This window comes from Salvelinus fontinalis, chromosome 31 (genome assembly GCF_029448725.1).
Source record: "Salvelinus fontinalis isolate EN_2023a chromosome 31, ASM2944872v1, whole genome shotgun sequence".
Classification (NCBI taxonomy): domain Eukaryota; kingdom Metazoa; phylum Chordata; class Actinopteri; order Salmoniformes; family Salmonidae; genus Salvelinus; species Salvelinus fontinalis.
Genome location: NC_074695.1, coordinates 2726061 through 2752512, shown reverse-complemented (window position 1 = coordinate 2752512; position 26452 = coordinate 2726061). Strand labels below are relative to the sequence as shown.

Genomic DNA, 26452 nt, shown 5'->3' with positions numbered 1-26452 from the left:
TGGTGAGGTGGAAACCCTCTCCATGTTATCTGTAGCTGGTGAGGTGGAAACACTCTCCATGTTATCTGTAGCTGGTGAGGTGGAAACACTCTCCATGTTATCTGTAGCTGGTGAGGTGGAAACACTCTCCATGTTATCTGTTATCTGTAGCTGGTGAGGTGGAAACACTCTCCATGTTATCTGTAGCTGGTGAGGTGGAAACACTCTCCATGTTATCTGTAGCTGGTGAGGTGGAAACACTCTACATGTTATCTGTAGCTGGTGAGGTGGAAACACTCTCCATGTTATCTGTTATCTGTAGCTGGTGAGGTGGTAACACTCTCCATGTTATCTGTTATCTGTAGCTGGTGAGGTGGAAACACTCTCCATGTTATCTGTTATCTGTAGCTGGTGAGGTGGAAACACTCTCCATGTTATCTGTTATCTGTAGCTGGTGAGGTGGAAACACTCTCCATGTTATCTGTTATCTGTAGCTGGTGAGGTGGTAACACTCTCCATGTTATCTGTAGCTGGTGAGGTGGAAACACTCTCCATGTTATCTGTTATCTGTAGCTGGTGAGGTGGAAACACTCTCCATGTTATCTGTTATCTGTAGCTGGTGAGGTGGAAACACTCTCCATGTTATCTGTAGCTGGTGAGGTGGAAACACTCTCCATGTTATCTGTAGCTGGTGAGGTGGAAACACTCTCCATGTTATCTGTTATCTGTAGCTGGTGAGGTGGAAACACTCTCCATGTTATCTATAGCTGGTGAGGTGGAAACACTCTCCATGTTATCTGTAGCTGGTGAGGTGGAAACACTCTACATGTTATCTGTAGCTGGTGAGGTGGAAACACTCTCCATGTTATCTGTTATCTGTAGCTGGTGAGGTGGAAACACTCTCCATGTTATCTGTAGCTGGTGAGGTGGAAACACTCTCCATGTTATCTGTTATCTGTAGCTGGCGAGGTGGAAACACTCTCCATGTTATCTGTAGCTGGTGAGGTGGTAACACTCTCCATGTTATCTGTAGCTGGTGAGGTGGAAACACTCTCCATGTTATCTGTAGCTGGTGAGGTGGAAACACTCTCCATGTTATCTGTTATCTGTAGCTGGTGAGGTGGTAACACTCTCCATGTTATCTGTAGCTGGTGAGGTGGAAACACTCTCCATGTTATCTGTTATCTGTAACTGGTGAGGTGGAAACACTCTCCATGTTATCTGTTATCTGTAGCTGGTGAGGTGGAAACACTCTCCATGTTATCTGTAGCTGGTGAGGTGGAAACACTCTCCATGTTATCTGTAGCTGGTGAGGTGGTAACACTCTCCATGTTATCTGTTATCTGTAGCTGGTGAGGTGGAAACACTCTCCATGTTATCTGTTATCTGTAGCTGGTGAGGTGGAAACACTCTCCATGTTATCTGTAGCTGGTGAGGTGGAAACACTCTCCAAGTTATCTGTAGCTGGTGAGGTGGTAACACTCTCCATGTTATCTGTTATCTGTAGCTGGTGAGGTGGAAACACTCTCCATGTTATCTGTAACTGGTGAGGTGGAAACACTCTCCATGTTATCTGTTATCTGTAGCTGGTGAGGTGGAAACACTCTCCATGTTATCTGTAGCTGGTGAGGTGGTAACACTCTCCATGTTATCTGTTATCTGTAGCTGGTGAGGTGGAAACACTCTCCATGTTATCTGTAACTGGTGAGGTGGAAACACTCTCCATGTTATCTGTAGCTGGTGAGGTGGTAACAATCTCCATGTTATCTGTAGCTGGTGAGGTGGAAACACTCTCCATGTTATCTGTAGCTGGTGAGGTGGAAACACTCTCCATGTTATCTGTAGCTGGTGAGGTGGAAACACTCTCCATGTTATCTGTAGCTGGTGAGGTGGAAACACTCTCCATGTTATCTGTAGCTGGTGAGGTGGAAACACTCTCCATGTTATCTGTAGCTGGTGAGGTGGTAACACTCTCCATGTTATCTGTAGCTGGTGAGGTGGAAACACTCTCCATGTTATCTGTAGCTGGTGAGGTGGAAACACTCTCCATGTTATCTGTAGTTGGTGAGGTGGTAACACTCTCCATGTTATCTGTAGCTGGTGAGGTGGTAACACTCTCCATGTTATCTGTAGCTGGTGAGGTGGAAACACTCTCCATGGTATCTGTTATCTGTAGCTGGTGAGGTGGAAACACTCTCCATGTTATCTGTAGCTGGTGAGGTGGAAACACTCTCCATGTTATCTGTTATCTGTAGTTGGTGAGGTGGAAACACTCTCCATGTTATCTGTAGCTGGTGAGGTGGAATCACTCTCCATGTTATCTGTAGCTGGTGAGGTGGAAACACTCTCCATGTTATCTGTAGCTGGTGAGGTGGAAACACTCTCCATGTTATCTGTAGTTGGTGAGGTGGAAACACTCTCCATGTTATCTGTAGCTGGTGAGGTGGAAACACTCTCCATGTTATCTGTAGCTGGTGAGGTGGTAACACTCTCCATGTTATCTGTTATCTGTAGCTGGTGAGGTGGAAACACTCTCCATGTTATCTGTAGCTGGTGAGGTGGAAACACTCTCCATGTTATCTGTAGCTGGTGAGGTGGTAACACTCTCCATGTTATCTGTAGCTGGTGAGGTGGAAACACTCTCCATGTTATCTGTTATCTGTAGCTGGTGAGGTGGAAACACTCTCCATGTTATCTGTAGCTGGTGAGGTGGAAACACTCTCCATGTTATCTGTTATCTGTAGCTGGTGAGGTGGTAACACTCTCCATGTTATCTGTAGCTGGTGAGGTGGAAACACTCTCCATGTTATCTGTAGCTGGTGAGGTGGAAACACTCTCCATGTTATCTGTTATCTGTAGCTGGTGTGGTGGAAACACTCTCCATGTTATCTGTTATCTGTAGCTGGTGAGGTGGTAACACTCTCCATGTTATCTGTAGCTGGTGAGGTGGAAACACTCTCCATGTTATCTGTTATCTGTAGCTGGTGAGGTGGAAACACTCTCCATGTTATCTGTTATCTGTAGCTGGCGAGGTGGAAACACTCTCCATGTTATCTGTAGCTGGTGAGGTGGTAACACTCTCCATGTTATCTGTAGCTGGTGAGGTGAAAACACTCTCCATGTTATCTGTAGCTGGTGAGGTGGAAACACTCTCCATGTTATCTGTTATCTGTAGCTGGTGAGGTGGTAACACTCTCCATGTTATCTGTAGCTGGTGAGGTGGAAACACTCTCCATGTTATCTGTTATCTGTAACTGGTGAGGTGGAAACACTCTCCATGTTATCTGTTATCTGTAGCTGGTGAGGTGGAAACACTCTCCATGTTATCTGTAGCTGGTGAGGTGGAAACACTCTCCATGTTATCTGTAGCTGGTGAGGTGGTAACACTCTCCATGTTATCTGTTATCTGTAGCTGGTGAGGTGGAAACACTCTCCATGTTATCTGTTATCTGTAGCTGGTGAGGTGGAAACACTCTCCATGTTATCTGTAGCTGGTGAGGTGGAAACACTCTCCATGTTATCTGTAGCTGGTGAGGTGGTAACACTCTCCATGTTATCTGTTATCTGTAGCTGGTGAGGTGGAAACACTCTCCATGTTATCTGTAACTGGTGAGGTGGAAACACTCTCCATGTTATCTGTTATCTGTAGCTGGTGAGGTGGAAACACTCTCCATGTTATCTGTAGCTGGTGAGGTGGTAACACTCTCCATGTTATCTGTTATCTGTAGCTGGTGAGGTGGAAACACTCTCCATGTTATCTGTAACTGGTGAGGTGGAAACACTCTCCATGTTATCTGTAGCTGGTGAGGTGGTAACACTCTCCATGTTATCTGTAGCTGGTGAGGTGGAAACACTCTCCATGTTATCTGTAGCTGGTGAGGTGGAAACACTCTCCATGTTATCTGTAGCTGGTGAGGTGGAAACACTCTCCATGTTATCTGTAGCTGGTGAGGTGGAAACACTCTCCATGTTATCTGTAGCTGGTGAGGTGGAAACACTCTCCATGTTATCTGTAGCTGGTGAGGTGGAAACACTCTCCATGTTATCTGTAGCTGGTGAGGTGGTAACACTCTCCATGTTATCTGTAGCTGGTGAGGTGGAAACACTCTCCATGTTATCTGTAGCTGGTGAGGTGGAAACACTCTCCATGTTATCTGTAGTTGGTGAGGTGGTAACACTCTCCATGTTATCTGTAGCTGGTGAGGTGGTAACACTCTCCATGTTATCTGTAGCTGGTGAGGTGGAAACACTCTCCATGGTATCTGTTATCTGTAGCTGGTGAGGTGGAAACACTCTCCATGTTATCTGTAGCTGGTGAGGTGGAAACACTCTCCATGTTATCTGTTATCTGTAGTTGGTGAGGTGGAAACACTCTCCATGTTATCTGTAGCTGGTGAGGTGGAATCACTCTCCATGTTATCTGTAGCTGGTGAGGTGGAAACACTCTCCATGTTATCTGTAGCTGGTGAGGTGGAAACACTCTCCATGTTATCTGTAGTTGGTGAGGTGGAAACACTCTCCATGTTATCTGTAGCTGGTGAGGTGGAAACACTCTCCATGTTATCTGTAGCTGGTGAGGTGGTAACACTCTCCATGTTATCTGTTATCTGTAGCTGGTGAGGTGGAAACACTCTCCATGTTATCTGTAGCTGGTGAGGTGGAAACACTCTCCATGTTATCTGTAGCTGGTGAGGTGGTAACACTCTCCATGTTATCTGTAGCTGGTGAGGTGGAAACACTCTCCATGTTATCTGTTATCTGTAGCTGGTGAGGTGGAAACACTCTCCATGTTATCTGTAGCTGGTGAGGTGGAAACACTCTCCATGTTATCTGTTATCTGTAGCTGGTGAGGTGGTAACACTCTCCATGTTATCTGTAGCTGGTGAGGTGGAAACACTCTCCATGTTATCTGTAGCTGGTGAGGTGGAAACACTCTCCATGTTATCTGTTATCTGTAGCTGGTGTGGTGGAAACACTCTCCATGTTATCTGTTATCTGTAGCTGGTGAGGTGGTAACACTCTCCATGTTATCTGTAGCTGGTGAGGTGGAAACACTCTCCATGTTATCTGTTATCTGTAGCTGGTGAGGTGGAAACACTCTCCATGTTATCTGTTATCTGTAGCTGGTGTGGTGGAAACACTCTCCATGTTATCTGTTATCTGTAGCTGGTGAGGTGGTAACACTCTCCATGTTATCTGTAGCTGGTGAGGTGGAAACACTCTCCATGTTATCTGTAGCTGGTGAGGTGGAAACACTCTCCATGTTATCTGTTATCTGTAGCTGGTGAGGTGGAAACACTCTCCACGTTATCTGTTATCTGTAGCTGGTGAGGTGGAAACACTCTCCATGTTATCTGTTATCTGTAGCTGGTGAGGTGGAAACACTCTCCATGTTATCTGTAGCTGGTGAGGTGGAAACACTCTCCATGTTATCTGTTATCTGTAGCTGGTGTGGTGGAAACACTCTCCATGTTATCTGTTATCTGTAGCTGGTGAGGTGGTAACACTCTCCATGTTATCTGTAGCTGGTGAGGTGGAAACACTCTCCATGTTATCTGTTATCTGTAGCTGGTGAGGTGGAAACACTCTCCATGTTATCTGTTATCTGTAGCTGGTGAGGTGGAAACACTCTCCATGTTATCTGTTATCTGTAGCTGGTGAGGTGGAAACACTCTCCATGTTATCTGTTATCTGTAGCTGGTGAGGTGGAAACACTCTCCATGTTATCTGTAGCTGGTGAGGTGGAAACACTCTCCATGTTATCTGTAACTGGTGAGGTGGAAACACTCTCCATGTTATCTGTAGCTGGTGAGGTGGAAACACTCTCCATGTTATCTGTTATCTGTAGCTGGTGAGGTGGAAACACTCTCCATGTTATCTGTAGCTGGTGAGGTGGAAACACTCTCCATGTTATCTGTAGCTGGTGAGGTGGAAACACTCTCCATGTTATCTGTAACTGGTGAGGTGGAAACACTCTCCATGTTATCTGTAGCTGGTGAGGTGGAAACACTCTCCATGTTATCTGTTATCTGTAGCTGGTGAGGTGGAAACACTCTCCATGTTATCTGTAGCTGGTGAGGTGGAAACACTCTCCATGTTATCTGTAGCTGGTGAGGTGGTAACACTCTCCATGTTATCTGTAGCTGGTGAGGTGGAAACACTCTCCATGTTATCTGTTATCTGTAGCTGGTGAGGTGGTAACACTCTCCATGTTATCTGTAACTGGTGAGGTGGAAACACTCTCCATGTTATCTGTTATCTGTAGCTGGTGAGGTGGAAACACTCTCCATGTTATCTGTTATCTGTAGCTGGTGAGGTGGAAACACTCTCCATGTTATCTGTTATCTGTAGCTGGTGAGGTGGAAACACTCTCCATGTTATCTGTTATCTGTAGCTGGTGAGGTGGAAACACTCTCCATGTTATCTGTAGCTGGTGAGGTGGAAACACTCTCCATGTTATCTATTATCTGTAGCTGGTGAGGTGGAAACACTCTCCATGTTATCTGTTATCTGTAGCTGGTGAGGTGGAAACACTCTCCATGTAATCTGTAGCTGGTGAGGTGGAAACACTCTCCATGTTATCTGTAGCTGGTGAGGTGGAAACACTCTCCATGTTATCTGTTATCTGTAGCTGGTGAGGTGGAAACACTCTCCATGTTATCTGTTATCTGTAGCTGGTGAGGTGGAAACACTCTCCATGTTATCTGTTATCTGTAGCTGGTGAGGTGGTAACACTCTCCATGTTATCTGTAGCTGGTGAGGTGGAAACACTCTCCATGTTATCTGTAGCTGGTGAGGTGGTAACACTCTCCATGTTATCTGTAGCTGGTGAGGTGGTAACACTCTCCATGTTATCTGTTATCTGTAGCTGGTGAGGTGGAAACACTCTCCATGTTATCTGTTATCTGTAGCTGGTGAGGTGGAAACACTCTCCATGTTATCTGTTATCTGTAGCTGGTGAGGTGGAAACACTCTCCATGTTATCTGTTATCTGTAACTGGTGAGGTGGAAACACTCTCCATGTTATCTGTTATCTGTAACTGGTGAGGTGGAAACACTCTCTATGTTATCTGTAGCTGGTGAGGTGGAAACACTCTCCATGTTATCTGTTATCTGTAGCTGGTGAGGTGGAAACACTCTCCATGTTATCTGTAGCTGGTGAGGTGGAAACACTCTCCATGTTATCTGTAGCTGGTGAGGTGGAAACACTCTCCATGTTATCTGTTATCTGTAACTGGTGAGGTGGAAACACTCTCCATGTTATCTGTAACTGGTGAGGTGGAAACACTCTCCATGTTATCTGTAGCTGGTGAGGTGGAAACACTCTCCATGTTATCTGTAGCTGGTGAGGTGGAAACACTCTCCATGTTATCTGTAGCTGGTGAGGTGGAAACACTCTCTATGTTATCTGTTATCTGTAGCTGGTGAGGTGGAAACACTCTCCATGTTATCTGTTATCTGTAGCTGGTGAGGTGGTAACACTCTCCATGTTATCTGTTATCTGTAGCTGGTGAGGTGGAAACACTCTCCATGTTATCTGTTATCTGTAACTGGTGAGGTGGAAACACTCTCCATGTTATCTGTAGCTGGTGAGGTGGAAACACTCTCCATGTTATCTGTTATCTGTAGCTGGTGAGGTGGAAACACTCTCCATGTTATCTGTTATCTGTAGTTGGTGAGGTGGAAACACTCTCCATGTTATCTGTAGTTGGTGAGGTGGAAACACTCTCCATGTTATCTGTAGCTGGTGAGGTGGAAACACTCTCCATGTTATCTGTTATCTGTAGCTGGTGAGGTGGAAACACTCTCCATGTTATCTGTAGCTGGTGAGGTGGAAACACTCTCCATGTTATCTGTAGCTGGTGAGGTGGAAACACTCTCCATGTTATCTGTAGCTGGTGAGGTGGAAACACTCTCCATGTTATCTGTTATCTGTAGTTGGTGAGGTGGAAACACTCTCCATGTTATCTGTTATCTGTAGTTGGTGAGGTGGAAACACTCTCCATGTTATCTGTTATCTGTAGCTGGTGAGGTGGAAACACTCTCCATGTTATCTGTAGCTGGTGAGGTGGAAACACTCTCCATGTTATCTGTAGCTGGTGAGGTGGAAACACTCTCCATGTTATCTGTAGCTGGTGAGGTGGAAACACTCTCCATGTTATCTGTTATCTGTAGCTGGTGAGGTGGAAACACTCTCCATGTTATCTGTAGCTGGTGAGGTGGTAACACTCTCCATGTTATCTGTAGCTGGTGAGGTGGAAACACTCTCCATGTTATCTGTAGCTGGTGAGGTGGAAACACTCTCCATGTTATCTGTTATCTGTAGCTGGTGAGGTGGAAACACTCTCCATGTTATCTGTTATCTGTAGCTGGTGAGGTGGAAACACTCTCCATGTTATCTGTAGCTGGTGAGGTGGAAACACTCTCCATGTTATCTGTAGCTGGTGAGGTGGAAACCCTCTCCATGTTATCTGTAGCTGGTGAGGTGGAAACACTCTCCATGTTATCTGTAGCTGGTGAGGTGGAAACACTCTCCATGTTATCTGTAGCTGGTGAGGTGGAAACACTCTCCATGTTATCTGTTATCTGTAGCTGGTGAGGTGGAAACACTCTCCATGTTATCTGTAGCTGGTGAGGTGGAAACACTCTCCATGTTATCTGTAGCTGGTGAGGTGGTAACACTCTCCATGTTATCTGTAGATGGTGATGTGGAAACACTCTCCATGTTATCTGTAGCTGGTGAGGTGGAAACACTCTCCATGTTATCTGTAGCTGGTGAGGTGGAAACACTCTCCATGTTATCTGTTATCTGTAGCTGGTGAGGTGGAAACACTCTCCATGTTATCTGTTATCTGTAGCTGGTGAGGTGGAAACACTCTCCATGTTATCTGTTATCTGTAGCTGGTGAGGTGGAAACACTCTCCATGTTATCTGTAGCTGGTGAGGTGGAAACACTCTCCATGTTATCTGTTATCTGTAGCTGGTGAGGTGGAAACACTCTCCATGTTATCTGTTATCTGTAGCTGGTGAGGTGGAAACACTCTCCATGTTATCTGTTATCTGTAGCTGGTGAGGTGGAAACACTCTCCATGTTATCTGTAGCTGGTGAGGTGGAAACACTCTCCATGTTATCTGTCATCTGTAGCTGGTGAGGTGGAAACACTCTCCATGTTATCTGTAGCTGGTGAGGTGGAAACACTCTCCATGTTATCTGTTATCTGTAGCTGGTGAGGTGGAAACACTCTCCATGTTATCTGTTATCTGTAGCTGGTGAGGTGGAAACACTCTCCATGTTATCTGTAGCTGGTGAGGTGGAAACACTCTCCATGTTATCTGTTATCTGTAGCTGGTGAGGTGGAAACACTCTCCATGTTATCTGTTATCTGTAGTTGGTGAGGTGGAAACACTCTCCATGTTATCTGTAGTTGGTGAGGTGGAAACACTCTCCATGTTATCTGTAGCTGGTGAGGTGGAAACACTCTCCATGTTATCTGTTATCTGTAGCTGGTGAGGTGGAAACACTCTCCATGTTATCTGTAGCTGGTGAGGTGGAAACACTCTCCATGTTATCTGTAGCTGGTGAGGTGGAAACACTCTCCATGTTATCTGTAGCTGGTGAGGTGGAAACACTCTCCATGTTATCTGTTATCTGTAGTTGGTGAGGTGGAAACACTCTCCATGTTATCTGTTATCTGTAGTTGGTGAGGTGGAAACACTCTCCATGTTATCTGTTATCTGTAGCTGGTGAGGTGGAAACACTCTCCATGTTATCTGTAGCTGGTGAGGTGGAAACACTCTCCATGTTATCTGTAGCTGGTGAGGTGGAAACACTCTCCATGTTATCTGTAGCTGGTGAGGTGGAAACACTCTCCATGTTATCTGTTATCTGTAGCTGGTGAGGTGGAAACACTCTCCATGTTATCTGTAGCTGGTGAGGTGGTAACACTCTCCATGTTATCTGTAGCTGGTGAGGTGGAAACACTCTCCATGTTATCTGTAGCTGGTGAGGTGGAAACACTCTCCATGTTATCTGTTATCTGTAGCTGGTGAGGTGGAAACACTCTCCATGTTATCTGTTATCTGTAGCTGGTGAGGTGGAAACACTCTCCATGTTATCTGTAGCTGGTGAGGTGGAAACACTCTCCATGTTATCTGTAGCTGGTGAGGTGGAAACCCTCTCCATGTTATCTGTAGCTGGTGAGGTGGAAACACTCTCCATGTTATCTGTAGCTGGTGAGGTGGAAACACTCTCCATGTTATCTGTAGCTGGTGAGGTGGAAACACTCTCCATGTTATCTGTTATCTGTAGCTGGTGAGGTGGAAACACTCTCCATGTTATCTGTAGCTGGTGAGGTGGAAACACTCTCCATGTTATCTGTAGCTGGTGAGGTGGTAACACTCTCCATGTTATCTGTAGATGGTGATGTGGAAACACTCTCCATGTTATCTGTAGCTGGTGAGGTGGAAACACTCTCCATGTTATCTGTAGCTGGTGAGGTGGAAACACTCTCCATGTTATCTGTTATCTGTAGCTGGTGAGGTGGAAACACTCTCCATGTTATCTGTTATCTGTAGCTGGTGAGGTGGAAACACTCTCCATGTTATCTGTTATCTGTAGCTGGTGAGGTGGAAACACTCTCCATGTTATCTGTAGCTGGTGAGGTGGAAACACTCTCCATGTTATCTGTTATCTGTAGCTGGTGAGGTGGAAACACTCTCCATGTTATCTGTTATCTGTAGCTGGTGAGGTGGAAACACTCTCCATGTTATCTGTTATCTGTAGCTGGTGAGGTGGAAACACTCTCCATGTTATCTGTAGCTGGTGAGGTGGAAACACTCTCCATGTTATCTGTCATCTGTAGCTGGTGAGGTGGAAACACTCTCCATGTTATCTGTAGCTGGTGAGGTGGAAACACTCTCCATGTTATCTGTTATCTGTAGCTGGTGAGGTGGAAACACTCTCCATGTTATCTGTTATCTGTAGCTGGTGAGGTGGAAACACTCTCCATGTTATCTGTTATCTGTAGCTGGTGAGGTGGAAACACTCTCCATGTTATCTGTAGCTGGCGAGGTGGAAACACTCTCCATGTTATCTGTAGCTGGTGAGGTGGAAACACTCTCCATGTTATCTGTTATCTGTAGCTGGTGAGGTGGTAACACTCTCCATGTTATCTGTTATCTGTAGCTGGTGAGGTGGAAACACTCTCCATGTTATCTGTAGCTGGTGAGGTGGAAACACTCTCCATGTTATCTGTTATCTGTAGCTGGTGAGGTGGTAACACTCTCCATGTTATCTGTAGCTGGTGAGGTGGTAACACTCTCCATGTTATCTGTTATCTGTAGCTGGTGAGGTGGAAACACTCTCCATGTTATCTGTTTTCTGTAGCTGGTGAGGTGGAAACACTCTCCATGTTATCTGTTATCTGTAGCTGGTGAGGTGGAAACACTCTCCATGTTATCTGTTATCTGTAGCTGGTGAGGTGGAAACACTCTCCATGTTATCTGTTATCTGTAGCTGGTGAGGTGGAAACACTCTCCATGTTATCTGTTATCTGTAACTGGTGAGGTGGAAACACTCTCCATGTTATCTGTTATCTGTAGCTGGTGAGGTGGAAACACTCTCCATGTTATCTGTTATCTGTAACTGGTGAGGTGGAAACACTCTCTATGTTATCTGTAGCTGGTGAGGTGGAAACACTCTCCATGTTATCTGTAGCTGGTGAGGTGGAAACACTCTCCATGTTATCTGTTATCTGTAACTGGTGAGGTGGAAACACTCTCCATGTTATCTGTAGCTGGTGAGGTGGAAACACTCTCCATGTTATCTGTAGCTGGTGAGGTGGAAACACTCTCCATGTTATCTGTAACTGGTGAGGTGGAAACACTCTCCATGTTATCTGTTATCTGTAGTTGGTGAGGTGGAAACACTCTCCATGTTATCTGTTATCTGTAGCTGGTGAGGTGGAAACACTCTCCATGTTATCTGTTATCTGTAGCTGGTGAGGTGGAAACACTCTCCATGTTATCTGTAGCTGGTGAGGTGGAAACACTCTCCATGTTATCTGTAGCTGGTGAGGTGGAAACACTCTCCATGTTATCTGTAGCTGGTGAGGTGGAAACACTCTCCATGTTATCTGTAGCTGGTGAGGTGGAAACACTCTCCATGTTATCTGTAGCTGGTGAGGTGGAAACACTCTCCATGTTATCTGTAACTGGTGAGGTGGAAACACTCTCCATGTTATCTGTTATCTGTAGCTGGTGAGGTGGAAACACTCTCCATGTTATCTGTTATCTGTAGCTGGTGAGGTGGAAACACTCTCCATGTTATCTGTTATCTGTAGCTGGTGAGGTGGAAACACTCTCCATGTTATCTGTTATCTGTAACTGGTGAGGTGGAAACACTCTCCATGTTATCTGTTATCTGTAGCTGGTGAGGTGGAAACACTCTCCATGTTATCTGTAGCTGGTGAGGTGGAAACACTCTCCATGTTATCTGTAGCTGGTGAGGTGGAAACACTCTCCATGTTATCTGTAGCTGGTGAGGTGGAAACACTCTCTATGTTATCTGTTATCTGTAGCTGGTGAGGTGGAAACACTCTCCATGTTATCTGTTATCTGTAGCTGGTGAGGTGGTAACACTCTCCATGTTATCTGTTATCTGTAGCTGGTGAGGTGGAAACACTCTCCATGTTATCTGTTATCTGTAACTGGTGAGGTGGAAACACTCTCCATGTTATCTGTAGCTGGTGAGGTGGAAACACTCTCCATGTTATCTGTTATCTGTAGCTGGTGAGGTGGAAACACTCTCCATGTTATCTGTTATCTGTAGTTGGTGAGGTGGAAACACTCTCCATGTTATCTGTAGTTGGTGAGGTGGAAACACTCTCCATGTTATCTGTAGCTGGTGAGGTGGAAACACTCTCCATGTTATCTGTTATCTGTAGCTGGTGAGGTGGAAACACTCTCCATGTTATCTGTAGCTGGTGAGGTGGAAACACTCTCCATGTTATCTGTAGCTGGTGAGGTGGAAACACTCTCCATGTTATCTGTAGCTGGTGAGGTGGAAACACTCTCCATGTTATCTGTTATCTGTAGTTGGTGAGGTGGAAACACTCTCCATGTTATCTGTTATCTGTAGTTGGTGAGGTGGAAACACTCTCCATGTTATCTGTTATCTGTAGCTGGTGAGGTGGAAACACTCTCCATGTTATCTGTAGCTGGTGAGGTGGAAACACTCTCCATGTTATCTGTAGCTGGTGAGGTGGAAACACTCTCCATGTTATCTGTAGCTGGTGAGGTGGAAACACTCTCCATGTTATCTGTTATCTGTAGCTGGTGAGGTGGAAACACTCTCCATGTTATCTGTAGCTGGTGAGGTGGTAACACTCTCCATGTTATCTGTAGCTGGTGAGGTGGAAACACTCTCCATGTTATCTGTAGCTGGTGAGGTGGAAACACTCTCCATGTTATCTGTTATCTGTAGCTGGTGAGGTGGAAACACTCTCCATGTTATCTGTTATCTGTAGCTGGTGAGGTGGAAACACTCTCCATGTTATCTGTTATCTGTAGCTGGTGAGGTGGAAACACTCTCCATGTTATCTGTAGCTGGTGAGGTGGAAACACTCTCCATGTTATCTGTTATCTGTAGCTGGTGAGGTGGAAACACTCTCCATGTTATCTGTAGCTGGTGAGGTGGAAACACTCTCCATGTTATCTGTTATCTGTAGCTGGTGAGGTGGAAACACTCTCCATGTTATCTGTAGCTGGTGAGGTGGAAACACTCTCCATGTTATCTGTAGCTGGTGAGGTGGAAACACTCTCCATGTTATCTGTTATCTGTAGCTGGTGAGGTGGTAACACTCTCCATGTTATCTGTTATCTGTAGCTGGTGAGGTGGAAACACTCTCCATGTTATCTGTAGCTGGTGAGGTGGAAACACTCTCCATGTTATCTGTTATCTGTAGCTGGTGAGGTGGTAACACTCTCCATGTTATCTGTAGCTGGTGAGGTGGTAACACTCTCCATGTTATCTGTTATCTGTAGCTGGTGAGGTGGAAACACTCTCCATGTTATCTGTTTTCTGTAGCTGGTGAGGTGGAAACACTCTCCATGTTATCTGTTATCTGTAGCTGGTGAGGTGGAAACACTCTCCATGTTATCTGTTATCTGTAGCTGGTGAGGTGGAAACACTCTCCATGTTATCTGTTATCTGTAGCTGGTGAGGTGGAAACACTCTCCATGTTATCTGTTATCTGTAACTGGTGAGGTGGAAACACTCTCCATGTTATCTGTTATCTGTAGCTGGTGAGGTGGAAACACTCTCCATGTTATCTGTTATCTGTAACTGGTGAGGTGGAAACACTCTCTATGTTTTCTGTAGCTGGTGAGGTGGAAACACTCTCCATGTTATCTGTAGCTGGTGAGGTGGAAACACTCTCCATGTTATCTGTTATCTGTAACTGGTGAGGTGGAAACACTCTCCATGTTATCTGTAGCTGGTGAGGTGGAAACACTCTCCATGTTATCTGTAGCTGGTGAGGTGGAAACACTCTCCATGTTATCTGTTATCTGTAGCTGGTGAGGTGGAAACACTCTCCATGTTATCTGTAGCTGGTGAGGTGGAAACACTCTCCATGTTATCTGTAGCTGGTGAGGTGGAAACACTCTCCATGTTATCTGTTATCTGTAGTTGGTGAGGTGGAAACACTCTCCATGTTATCTGTTATCTGTAGCTGGTGAGGTGGAAACACTCTCCATGTTATCTGTAGCTGGTGAGGTGGAAACACTCTCCATGTTATCTGTAGCTGGTGAGGTGGAAACACTCTCCATGTTATCTGTTATCTGTAGCTGGTGAGGTGGAAACACTCTCCATGTTATCTGTAGCTGGTGAGGTGGAAACACTCTCCATGTTATCTGTTATCTGTAGCTGGTGAGGTGGAAACACTCTCCATGTTATCTGTTATCTGTAGTTGGTGAGGTGGAAACACTCTCCATGTTATCTGTAGCTGGTGAGGTGGAAACACTCTCCATGTTATCTGTAGCTGGTGAGGTGGAAACACTCTCCATGTTATCTGTAGCTGGTAAGGTGGAAACACTCTCCATGTTATCTGTAGCTGGTGAGGTGGAAACACTCTCCATCCTATCTGTAGCTGGTGAGGTGGAAACACTCTCCATGTTATCTGTAGCTGGTGAGGTGGTAACACTCTCCATGTTATCTGTAGCTGGTGAGGTGGTAACACTCTCCATGTTATCTGTTATCTGTAGCTGGTGAGGTGGAAACACTCTCCATGTTATCTGTTATCTGTAGCTGGTGAGGTGGAAACACTCTCCATGTTATCTGTTATCTGTAGCTGGTGAAGTGGAAACACTCTCCATGTTATCTGTTATCTGTAGCTGGTGAGGTGGAAACACTCTCCATGTTATCTGTTATCTGTAGCTGGTGAGGTGGAAACACTCTCCATGTTATCTGTTATCTGTAACTGGTGAGGTGGAAACACTCTCCATGTTATCTGTTATCTGTAGCTGGTGAGGTGGAAACACTCTCCATGTTATCTGTTATCTGTAACTGGTGAGGTGGAAACACTCTCTATGTTATCTGTAGCTGGTGAGGTGGAAACACTCTCCATGTTATCTGTTATCTGTAACTGGTGAGGTGGAAACACTCTCCATGTTATCTGTAGCTGGTGAGGTGGAAACACTCTCCATGTTATCTGTTATCTGTAGCTGGTGAGGTGGAAACACTCTCCATGTTATCTGTTATCTGTAGCTGGTGAGGTGGAAACACTCTCCATGTTATCTGTAGCTGGTGAGGTGGAAACACTCTCCATGTTATCTGTTATCTGTAACTGGTGAGGTGGAAACACTCTCCATGTTATCTGTAGCTGGTGAGGTGGAAACACTCTCCATGTTATCTGTAGCTGGTGAGGTGGAAACACTCTCCATGTTATCTGTAGCTGGTGAGGTGGAAACACTCTCCATGTTATCTGTAGCTGGTGAGGTGGAAACACTCTCCATGTTATCTGTTATCTGTAGCTGGTGAGGTGGAAACACTCTCCATGTTATCTGTAGCTGGTGAGGTGGAAACACTCTCCATGTTATCTGTTATCTGTAGCTGGTGAGGTGGAAACACTCTCCATGTTATCTGTTATCTGTAGTTGGTGAGGTGGAAACACTCTCCATGTTATCTGTAGCTGGTGAGGTGGAAACACTCTCCATGGTATCTGTTATCTGTAGCTGGTGAGGTGGAAACACTCTCCATGTTATCTGTAGCTGGTGAGGTGGAAACACTCTCCATGTTATCTGTAGCTGGTGAGGTGGAAACACTCTCCATGTTATCTGTAACTGGTGAGGTGGAAACACTCTCCATGTTATCTGTAGCTGGTGAGGTGGAAACACTCTCCATGTTATCTGCAGCTGGTGAGGTGGAAACACTCTCCATGTTATCTGTAGCTGGTGAGGTGGAAACACTCTCCATGTTATCTGTAGCTGGTGAGGTGGTAACACTCTCCATGTTATCTGTAGCTGGTGAGGTGGTAACACTCTCCATGTTATCTGTAGCTGGTGAGGTGGTAACACTCTCCATGTTATCTGTAGCTGGTGAGGTGGAAACACTCTCCATGTTATCTGTTATCTGTAGTTGGTGAGGTGGAAACACTCTCCATGTTATCTGTTATCTGTAGCTGGTGAGGTGGAAACACTCTCCATGTTATCTGTAGCTGGTGAGGTGGAAACACTCTCCATGTTATCTGTTATCTGTAGCTGGTGAGGTGGTAACACTCTCCATGTTATCTGTTATCTGTAACTGGTGAGTTGGTAACACTCTCCATGTTATCTGTTATCTGTAGTTGGTGAGGTGGAAACACTCTCCATGTTATCTGTAGCTGGTGAGGTGGAAACACTCTCCATGTTATCTGTTATCTGTAACTGGTGAGGTGGTAACACTCTCCATGTTATCTGTAGCTGGTGAGGTGGAAACACTCTCCATGTTATCTGTTATCTGTAGCTGGTGAGGTGGAAACACTCTCCATGTTATCTGTAACTGGTGAGGTGGAAACACTCTCCATGTTATCTGTAGCTGGTGAGGTGGAAACACTCTCCATGTTATCTGTTATCTGTAACTGGTGAGGTGGTAACACTCTCCATGTTATCTGTAGCTGGTGAGGTGGAAACACTCTCCATGTTATCTGTTATCTGTAGCTGGTGAGGTGGAAACACTCTCCATGTTATCTGTTATCTGTAGCTGGTGAGGTGGAAACACTCTCCATGTTATCTGTAGCTGGTGAGGTGGAAACACTCTCCATGTTATCTGTTATCTGTAGCTGGTGAGGTGGAAACACTCTCCATGTTATCTGTTATCTGTAGCTGGTGAGGTGGAAACACTCTCCATGTTATCTGTTATCTGTAGCTGGTGAGGTGGAAACACTCTCCATGTTATCTGTTATCTGTAGCTGGTGAGGTGGTAACACTCTCCATGTTATCTGTTATCTGTAGCTGGTGAGGTGGAAACACTCTCCATGTTATCTGTAGCTGGTGAGGTGGAAACACTCTCCATGTTATCTGTTATCTGTAGCTGGTGAGGTGGAAAAACTCTCCATGTTATCTGTAGCTGGTGAGGTGGAAACACTCTCCATGTTATCTGTAGCTGGTGAGGTGGAAACACTCTCCATGTTATCTGTTATCTGTAGCTGGTGAGGTGGAAACACTCTCCATGTTATCTGTTATCTGTAGCTGGTGAGGTGGAAACACTCTCCATGTTATCTGTAGCTGGTGAGGTGGAAACACTCTCCATGTTATCTGTAGCTGGTGAGGTGGAAACACTCCCCAATGTTATCTGTAGCTGGTGAGGTGGAAACACTCTCCATGTTATCTGTAACTCGTGAGGTGGAAACACTCTCCATGTTATCTGTAGCTGGTGAGGTGGAAACACTCTCCATGTTATCTGTTATCTGTAACTGGTGAGGTGGTAACACTCTCCATGTTATCTGTTATCTGTAGCTGGTGAGGTGGAAACACTCTCCATGTTATCTGTAGCTGGTGAGGTGGAAACACTCTCCATGTTATCTGTAGCTGGTGAGGTGGAAACACTCTCCATGTTATCTGTTATCTGTAGCTGGTGAGGTGGTAACACTCTCCATGTTATCTGTAGCTGGTGAGGTAGAAACACTCTCCATGTTATCTGTAGCTGGTGAGGTGGAAACACTCTCCATGTTATCTGTAACTGGTGAGGTGGAAACACTCTCCATGTTATCTGTTATCTGTAGCTGGTGAGGTGGAAACACTCTCCATGTTATCTGTAGCTGGTGAGGTGGAAACACTCTCCATGTTATCTGTTATCTGTAGCTGGTGAGGTGGAAACACTCTCCATGTTATCTGTAGCTGGTGAGGTGGAAACACTCTCCATGTTATCTGTAGCTGGTGAGGTGGAAACACTCTCCATGTTATCTGTAGCTGGTGAGGTGGAAACACTCTCCATGTTATCTGTAGCTGGTGAGGTGGAAACACTCTCCATGTTATCTGTTATCTGTAGCTGGTGAGGTGGAAACACTCTCCATGTTATCTGTAGCTGGTGAGGTGGTAACACTCTCCATGTTATCTGTAGCTGGTGAGGTGGAAACACTCTCCATGTTATCTGTTATCTGTAACTGGTGAGGTGGTAAAACTCTCCATGTTATCTGTAGCTGGTGAGGTGGAAACACTCTCCATGTTATCTGTAGCTGGTGAGGTGGAAACACTCTCCATGTTATCTGTTATCTGTAGCTGGTGAGGTGGAAACACTCTCCATGTTATCTGTTATCTGTAGCTGGTGAGGTGGAAACACTCTCCATGTTATCTGTTATCTGTAGCTGGTGAGGTGGAAACACTCTCCATGTTATCTGTTATCTGTAGCTGGTGAGGTGGAAACACTCTCCATGTTATCTGTAGCTGGTGAGGTGGAAACACTCTCCATGTTATCTGTTATCTGTAGCTGGTGAGGTGGTAACACTCTCCATGTTATCTGTTATCTGTAGCTGGTGAGGTGGAAACACTCTCCATGTTATCTGTTATCTGTAGCTGGTGAGGTGGAAACACTCTCCATGTTATCTGTTATCTGTAGCTGGTGAGGTGGAAACACTCTCTATGTTATCTGTAGCTGGTGAGGTGGAAACACTCTCCATGGTATCTGTTATCTGTAGCTGGTGAGGTGGAAACACTCTCCATGTTATCTGTAGCTGGTGAGGTGGAAACACTCTCCATGTTATCTGTAGCTGGTGAGGTGGAAACACTCTCCATGTTATCTGTAGTTGGTGAGGTGGTAACACTCTCCATGTTATCTGTAGCTGGTGAGGTGGAAACACTCTCCATGTTATCTGTTATCTGTAGCTGGTGAGTTGGTAACACTCTCCATGTTATCTGTTATCTGTAGCTGGTGAGGTGGAAACACTCTCCATGTTATCTGTAGTTGGTGAGGTGGTAACACTCTCCATGTTATCTGTAGCTGGTGAGGTGGAAACACTCTCCATGTTATCTGTAGCTGGTGAGGTGGAAACACTCTCCATGTTATCTGTAGCTGGTGAGGTGGAAACACTCTCCATGTTATCTGTTATCTGTAGCTGGTGAGGTGGAAACACTCTCCATGTTATCTGTTATCTGTAGCTGGTGAGGTGGAAACACTCTCCATGTTATCTGTTATCTGTAGCTGGTGAGGTGGAAACACTCTCCATGTTATCTGTAGCTGGTGAGGTGGAAACACTCTCCATGTTATCTGTAGCTGGTGAGGTGGAAACACTCTCCATGTTATCTGTAGCTGGTGAGGTGGAAACACTCTCCATGTTATCTGTAGCTGGTGAGGTGGAAACACTCTCCATGTTATCTGTAGCTGGTGAGGTGGAAACACTCTCCATGTTATCTGTAGCTGGTGAGGTGGAAACACTCTCCATGTTATCTGTTATCTGTAGCTGGTGAGGTGGAAACACTCTCCATGTTATCTGTTATCTGTAGCTGGTGAGGTGGAAACACTCTCCATGTTATCTGTTATCTGTAGCTGGTGAGGTGGAAACACTCTCCATGTTATCTGTTATCTGTAGCTGGTGAGGTGGAAACACTCTCCATGTTATCTGTAGCTGGTGAGGTGGAAACACTCTCCATGTTATCTGTAGCTGGTGAGGTGGAAACACTCTCCATGTTATCTGTTATCTGTAGCTGGTGAGGTGGAAACACTCTCCATGTTATCTGTAGTTGGTGAGGTGGAAACACTCTCCATGTTATCTGTAGCTGGTGAGGTGGAAACACTCTCCATGTTATCTGTTATCTGTAGCTGGTGAGGTGGTAACACTCTCCATGTTATCTGTAGTTGGTGAGGTGGAAACACTCTCCATGTTATCTGTAGCTGGTGAGGTGGTAACACTCTCCATGTTATCTGTAGCTGGTGAGGTGGTAACACTCTCCATGTTATCTGTAGCTGGTGAGGTGGAAACACTCTCCATGTTATCTGTAGTTGGTGAGGTGGAAACACTCTCCATGTTATCTGTAGCTGGTGAGGTGGAAACACTCTCCATGTTATCTGTTATCTGTAGCTGGTGAGGTGGAAACACTCTCCATGTTATCTGTTATCTGTAGCTGGTGAGGTGGAAACACTCTCCATGTTATCTGTAACTGGTGAGGTGGTAACACTCTCCATGTTATCTGTAGCTGGTGAGGTGGAAACACTCTCCATGTTATCTGTTATCTGTAGCTGGTGAGGTGGAAACACTCTCCATGTTATCTGTTATCTGTAGCTGGTGAGGTGGAAACACTCTCCATGTTATCTGTTGTTGTTGAGGTGGAAACACCTTTGTGCTTTTATGGATTTTGTTTTGTTGCTTTTTGTCTACATGCTACGTGATGCTTGTAAATATAAAAATAAAGTCAAACTCAAAGCTAAGGGTTTGGGAGTAGGTGTTAGGGGGAGGGGGTTAGGGAGTTGGAGCTAGGGTTTAGGGATTAGGACTAAATTAGGGAGTACAATTTATGTGTTTTTGATCGGGTTTGAAGCTTTGGGATGTTAAGCACAGGGGCAGGGAGTGAGTGTAGTAATTTTACCTGTAGTAAACACTTGACTCTTTCTCCAGGACACACTATCACTGTAGTGAAAACACCTGCTAGACAGCCTGAGAGAAACAGTTGGGTAGGCCTGACAGAGAGAGAGGGGAGAGAGAGAGATACATAGTGGAGAGAGAGATGGAGAGAGAAAGAGAGAGACAGAGGGAGGAGAGGCAGGAAGAGAGAGAGACAGAGGGAGGAGAGGCAGGAAGAGAGAGAGACAGAGGGAGGAGAGGCAGGAAGAGAGAGAGACAGGGAGAGAGAAAGAGGGGCGAGAGAGAGGTAAACGTGAGTGTGATAGTCACTCAGCGGTGGGAAGGATGTAAATTAATGATAAGGGAGAGGAGGGCAACAGATATATTTAGGTTTCATATTTCAACTATTACAAACAGAAAGAAAGGATGTCATGTCTACTCCCACTCCTCCTCCCCTCCGGTGTTCGATGTCACCTGTTTACTAACCACCGGTCGTGGGAACCGTCATTACGCACACCTGGTATCAATCATTACGCACACCTGGTATCAATCATTACGCACACCTGGTATCAATCATTACGCACACCAGGTATCAATCATTACGCACACCAGGTATCAATCATTACGCACACCAGGTATCAATCATTACGCAACACCAGGTATCAATCATTACGCACACCGGGTATCAATCATTACGCACACCTGGTATCAATCATTACGTACACCAGGTATCAATCATTACGCACACCTGGTATCAATCATTACGCACACCAGGTATCAATCATTACGCACACCTGGTATCAATCATTACGCACACCAGGTATCAATCATTACGCTCGCCTGTTTCTCATAATGAGGCTCACCTGTGTAACGAGTGCGCTAAAAGTCGGGAAGCAAGTTCAGGGAGTGAGTGTTAAAATGAACACAACCAACGCACCGACATGAAACAGAGTCAATAACACCTGAGGAAAGAACCAAGGGGAGTGACAGATACAGAGTCAGTAACACCTGAGGAAAGAACCAAGGGGAGTGACAGATACAGAGTCACTAACACCTGAGGAAAGAACCAGGGGGAGTGACAGATATAGGGAAGATAATCAAGGAGGTGATGGAGTCCAGGGGAGTGACAGATACAGAGTCACTAACACCTGAGGAAAGAACCAGGGGGAGTGACAGATATAGGGAAGATAATCAAGGAGGTGATGGAGTCCAGGTGAGTGACAGATACAGAGTTAGTAACACCTGAGGAAAGAACCAAGGGGAGTGACAGATATAGGGAAGATAATCAAGGAGGTGATGGAGTCCAGGTGAGTGTCATGAGGCCCAGGTGTGCGAGACGATGGTGACAGGTGTGCGGGATAATCAGCAGCCTGATGACCTAGAGGCCGGAGAATAGGTGACTACCTGGACTCCAGTTCCTCTCTCATTACCTCCTCTATATCCAGCTTATCCCTTAGATCTATTCCCCAGGCAGCATTAATGTTGTTCCATGTCCATACGCTACACGCATTGTTCTCTGTTACATTTATTATTAAACTCTCTACCTTCACTTGCTTCCCGTTTCCCAGCGTCGTTGTTACAAAGAAAGAAAGGAATACAGAAATAAATAAATAAAAAGAAAAATAAATAAATGAATACAGGAAGAAAGGAATACCTACATCAGTGTCTTAGTGGGGTCTGGTTGCAACAGCTGTTTTCCCAGTCCGAACCCAAAGAAACTAATGGCCATCATTGGAGCTACGCTGGCTAGGGGGGCCCCCATCCCCTTGTACAGGCCAAGAAGTCCCTACACACACACACGCACGCACGCACGCACGCACGCACGCACACACACACACACACACACACACACACACACACACACACACACACACACACACACACACAAATGGGTTAGAGTGAGATCAAGAAGGGATATTTGTACATTTTGTTTAACATATTATGTGTGTGTGTATGTGTGCTTGCGTTTGTGTATGTACTGGATCCTGTATGTCCAGGATCTAGTTGCAGAGGGAGGTGTTTAGCCCGAGGGTCCTTAGCTAAGTGATGAGCTTTGAGGGTACTATGGTGTTGAACGCTGAGCTGTAGTCAACGAATATTATTCTCACACAGGTGTTCCTTTTGTCCAGGTGGGAAAGGGCAGTGTGGAGGTCAATAGAGATTGCATCATCTGTGGCTCTGTTGGTGCAGTATGAAAATTTGTGTGGGTCTAGGGTTTCCCTTGGGTCTTTGCGTGTCAAAAACAATACACGTCAAATAACACAATTCTATTATTCTATTATTAGTCCCGTGTGGCTCAGTTGGTAGAGCATGGCGCTTGCAACGCCAGGGTTTTCCCACGGGGGGTCCAGGGTTCATTTCCCACGGGGGGACCAGGGTTCAATTCCCACGGGGGGACCAGGATGAATATGTATGAACTTTCCAATTTGTAAGTCGCTCTGGATAAGAGCGTCTGCTAAATGACTTAAATGTAATGAATTGTCAAGCTCCACCACCAGTAACACTGTCAAAGTTGTACAAAAAATAAAAGTCAGCAAACAAGAACACACCGGCAATGCCGCGTTCACGATGCCGCGTTCACGATGCCGCGTTCACGATGCCGCGTTCACGATGCCGCGTTCACGATGCCGCGTTCACGATGCCGCGTTCACGATGCCGCGTTCACGATGCCGCGTTCACGATGCCGCGTTGGTAATAAGGCATTATGTGTTCTACCGAATGGGAAAACGTCTGTGTGAGCATTTGAAATAAGATTAGGATCAAACGAGCAGGATCGGAAAAATGTTGCTAATATCTTTGATACAGATGTTATTAGCAACTTCTGCGGTAGTTAGCTAGCTTTAGCTTGGTACCTAGCTAGCACCAATACAACCAGCCTGAAAACAAGGACCAGTAGAAAATGCAGTCATTTTCAATATTCTTAGCAATGATTTAGGAATCCATGTGAGTATTAGCTAGGTAGCCACTTGTTGTTTAACTTCAGTTCATGAAAATAACTAGCAAGCTAATAACTAGCAAGCTACTTAACCCTGTTGCCCAAAGCTAACATTATAAGCAGCCGTGTAGCTTCCTCCGTGAGGCTTGACCGAACCGGTTTATGTTTTGAGAATGTCACGCCCTGAACTTCTCTATTTGGTTAGGTCAGGGTGTGACTAGGGTTAGGGTCAGGGTGTGACTAGGGTCAGGGTGTGACTAGGGTCAGGGTGTGACTAGGGTTAGGGTTAGGGTGTGACTAGGGTTAGGGTCAGGGTGTGACTAGGGTCAGGGTTAGGGTTAGGGTTAGGGTCAGGGTCAGGGTCAGGGTGTGACTAGGGTCAGGGTGTGACTAGGGTTAGGGTGTGACTAGGGTTAGGGTGTGACTAGGGTCAGGGTGTGACTAGGGTTAGGGTGTGACTAGGGTTAGGGTCAGGGTGTGACTAGGGTCAGGGTGTGACTAGGGTTAGGGTGTGACTAGGGTTAGGGTGTGACTAGGGTCAGGGTGTGACTAGGGTTAGGGTCAGGGTGTGACTAGGGTTAGGGTGTGACTAGGGTTAGGTCAGGGTGTGACTAGGGTCAGGGTGTGACTAGGGTTAGGGTGTGACTAGGGTTAGGGTGTGACTAGGGTTAGGGTGTGACTAGGGTTAGGGTGTGACTAGGGTCAGGGTGTGACTAGGGTTAGGTCAGGGTGTGACTAGGGTTAGGTCAGGGTGTGACTAGGGTTAGGTCAGGGTGTGACTAGGGTTAGGGTCAGGGTGTGACTAGGGTTAGGGTCAGGGTGTGACTAGGGTCAGGGTTAGGGTTAGGGTTAGGGTCAGGGTCAGGGTCAGGGTGTGACTAGGGTCAGGGTGTGACTAGGGTTAGGGTGTGACTAGGGTTAGGGTGTGACTAGGGTCAGGGTGTGACTAGGGTTAGGGTGTGACTAGGGTTAGGGTCAGGGTGTGACTAGGGTCAGGGTGTGACTAGGGTTAGGGTGTGACTAGGGTTAGGGTGTGACTAGGGTCAGGGTGTGACTAGGGTTAGGGTCAGGGTGTGACTAGGGTTAGGGTGTGACTAGGGTTAGGTCAGGGTGTGACTAGGGTCAGGGTGTGACTAGGGTTAGGGTGTGACTAGGGTTAGGGTGTGACTAGGGTTAGGGTGTGACTAGGGTTAGGGTGTGACTAGGGTCAGGGTGTGACTAGGGTTAGGTCAGGGTGTGACTAGGGTTAGGTCAGGGTGTGACTAGGGTTAGGTCAGGGTGTGACTAGGGTTAGGGTGTGACTAGGGTTAGGTCAGGGTGTGACTAGGGTTAGGTCAGGGTGTGACTAGGGTTAGGTCAGGGTGTGACTAGGGTTAGGTCAGGGTGTGACTAGGGTTAGGTCAGGGTGTGACTAGGGTTAGGTCAGGGTGTGACTAGGGTTAGGTCAGGGTGTGACTAGGGTTAGGGTGTGACTAGGGTTAGGTCAGGGTGTGACTAGGGTTAGGTCAGGGTGTGACTAGGGTTAGGTCAGGGTGTGACTAGGGTTAGGTCAGGGTGTGACTAGGGTTAGGTCAGGGTGTGACTAGGGTTAGGTCAGGGTGTGACTAGGGTTAGGTCAGGGTGTGACTAGGGTTAGGTCAGGGTGTGACTAGGGTTAGGTCAGGGTGTGACTAGGGTTAGGTCAGGGTGTGACTAGGGTTAGGTCAGGGTGTGACTAGGGTTAGGGTGTGACTAGGGTTAGGTCAGGGTGTGACTAGGGTTAGGTCAGGGTGTGACTAGGGTTAGGTCAGGGTGTGACTAGGGTTAGGTCAGGGTGTGACTAGGGTTAGGTCAGGGTGTGACTAGGGTTAGGTCAGGGTGTGACTAGGGTTAGGTCAGGGTGTGACTAGGGTTAGGTCAGGGTGTGACTAGGGTTAGGTCAGGGTGTGACTAGGGTTAGGTCAGGGTGTGACTAGGGTTAGGTCAGGGTGTGACTAGGGTTAGGTCAGGGTGTGACTAGGGTTAGGGTGTGACTAGGGTCAGGGTGTGACTAGGGTCAGGGTGTGACTAGGGTTAGGGTGTGACTAGGGTTAGGGTGTGACTAGGGTTAGGGTGTGACTAGGGTTAGGGTGTGACTAGGGTCAGGGTGTGACTAGGGTCAGGGTGTGACTAGGGTCAGGGTGTGACTAGGGTTAGGGTGTGACTAGGGTTAGGGTGTGACTAGGGTTAGGGTGTGACTAGGGTCAGGGTGTGACTAGGGTTAGGGTGTGACTAGGGTTAGGGTGTGACTAGGGTCAGGGTGTGACTAGGGTTAGGGTGTGACTAGGGTTAGGGTGTGACTAGGGTCAGGGTGTGACTAGGGTGGGCAATCTATGTTTTCTGAATCTTTGTTGGCCTGGTATGGTTCCCAATCAGAGGCAGCTGTCTATCGTTGTCTCTGATTGGGGATCATATTTAGGCAGCCTTTTCCCACCTGTTGTTTGTGGGATCTTGTTTTTGTGTAGTTGCCTGTCAGCACACCATTACG

The 26452-nt window shown here is 46.2% G+C and overlaps 1 protein-coding gene across 1 annotated transcript in view; it reads right to left on the bottom strand.

Moving 5' to 3' along the window:
* The window catches only part of LOC129829418 (mitochondrial carnitine/acylcarnitine carrier protein-like), a 62943-nt gene that overhangs the window by 21236 nt on the left and 15255 nt on the right, over window positions 1-26452 (bottom strand). Inside the window, exons 3-4 of the mRNA XM_055891104.1 lie at window positions 22670-22797; window positions 21037-21127 (exon numbers count right to left, since the gene is read on the bottom strand). Of these exons, the coding sequence (XP_055747079.1) occupies window positions 21037-21127; window positions 22670-22797 (219 nt within the window). The remainder of the gene's footprint in view (window positions 1-21036; window positions 21128-22669; window positions 22798-26452) is intronic.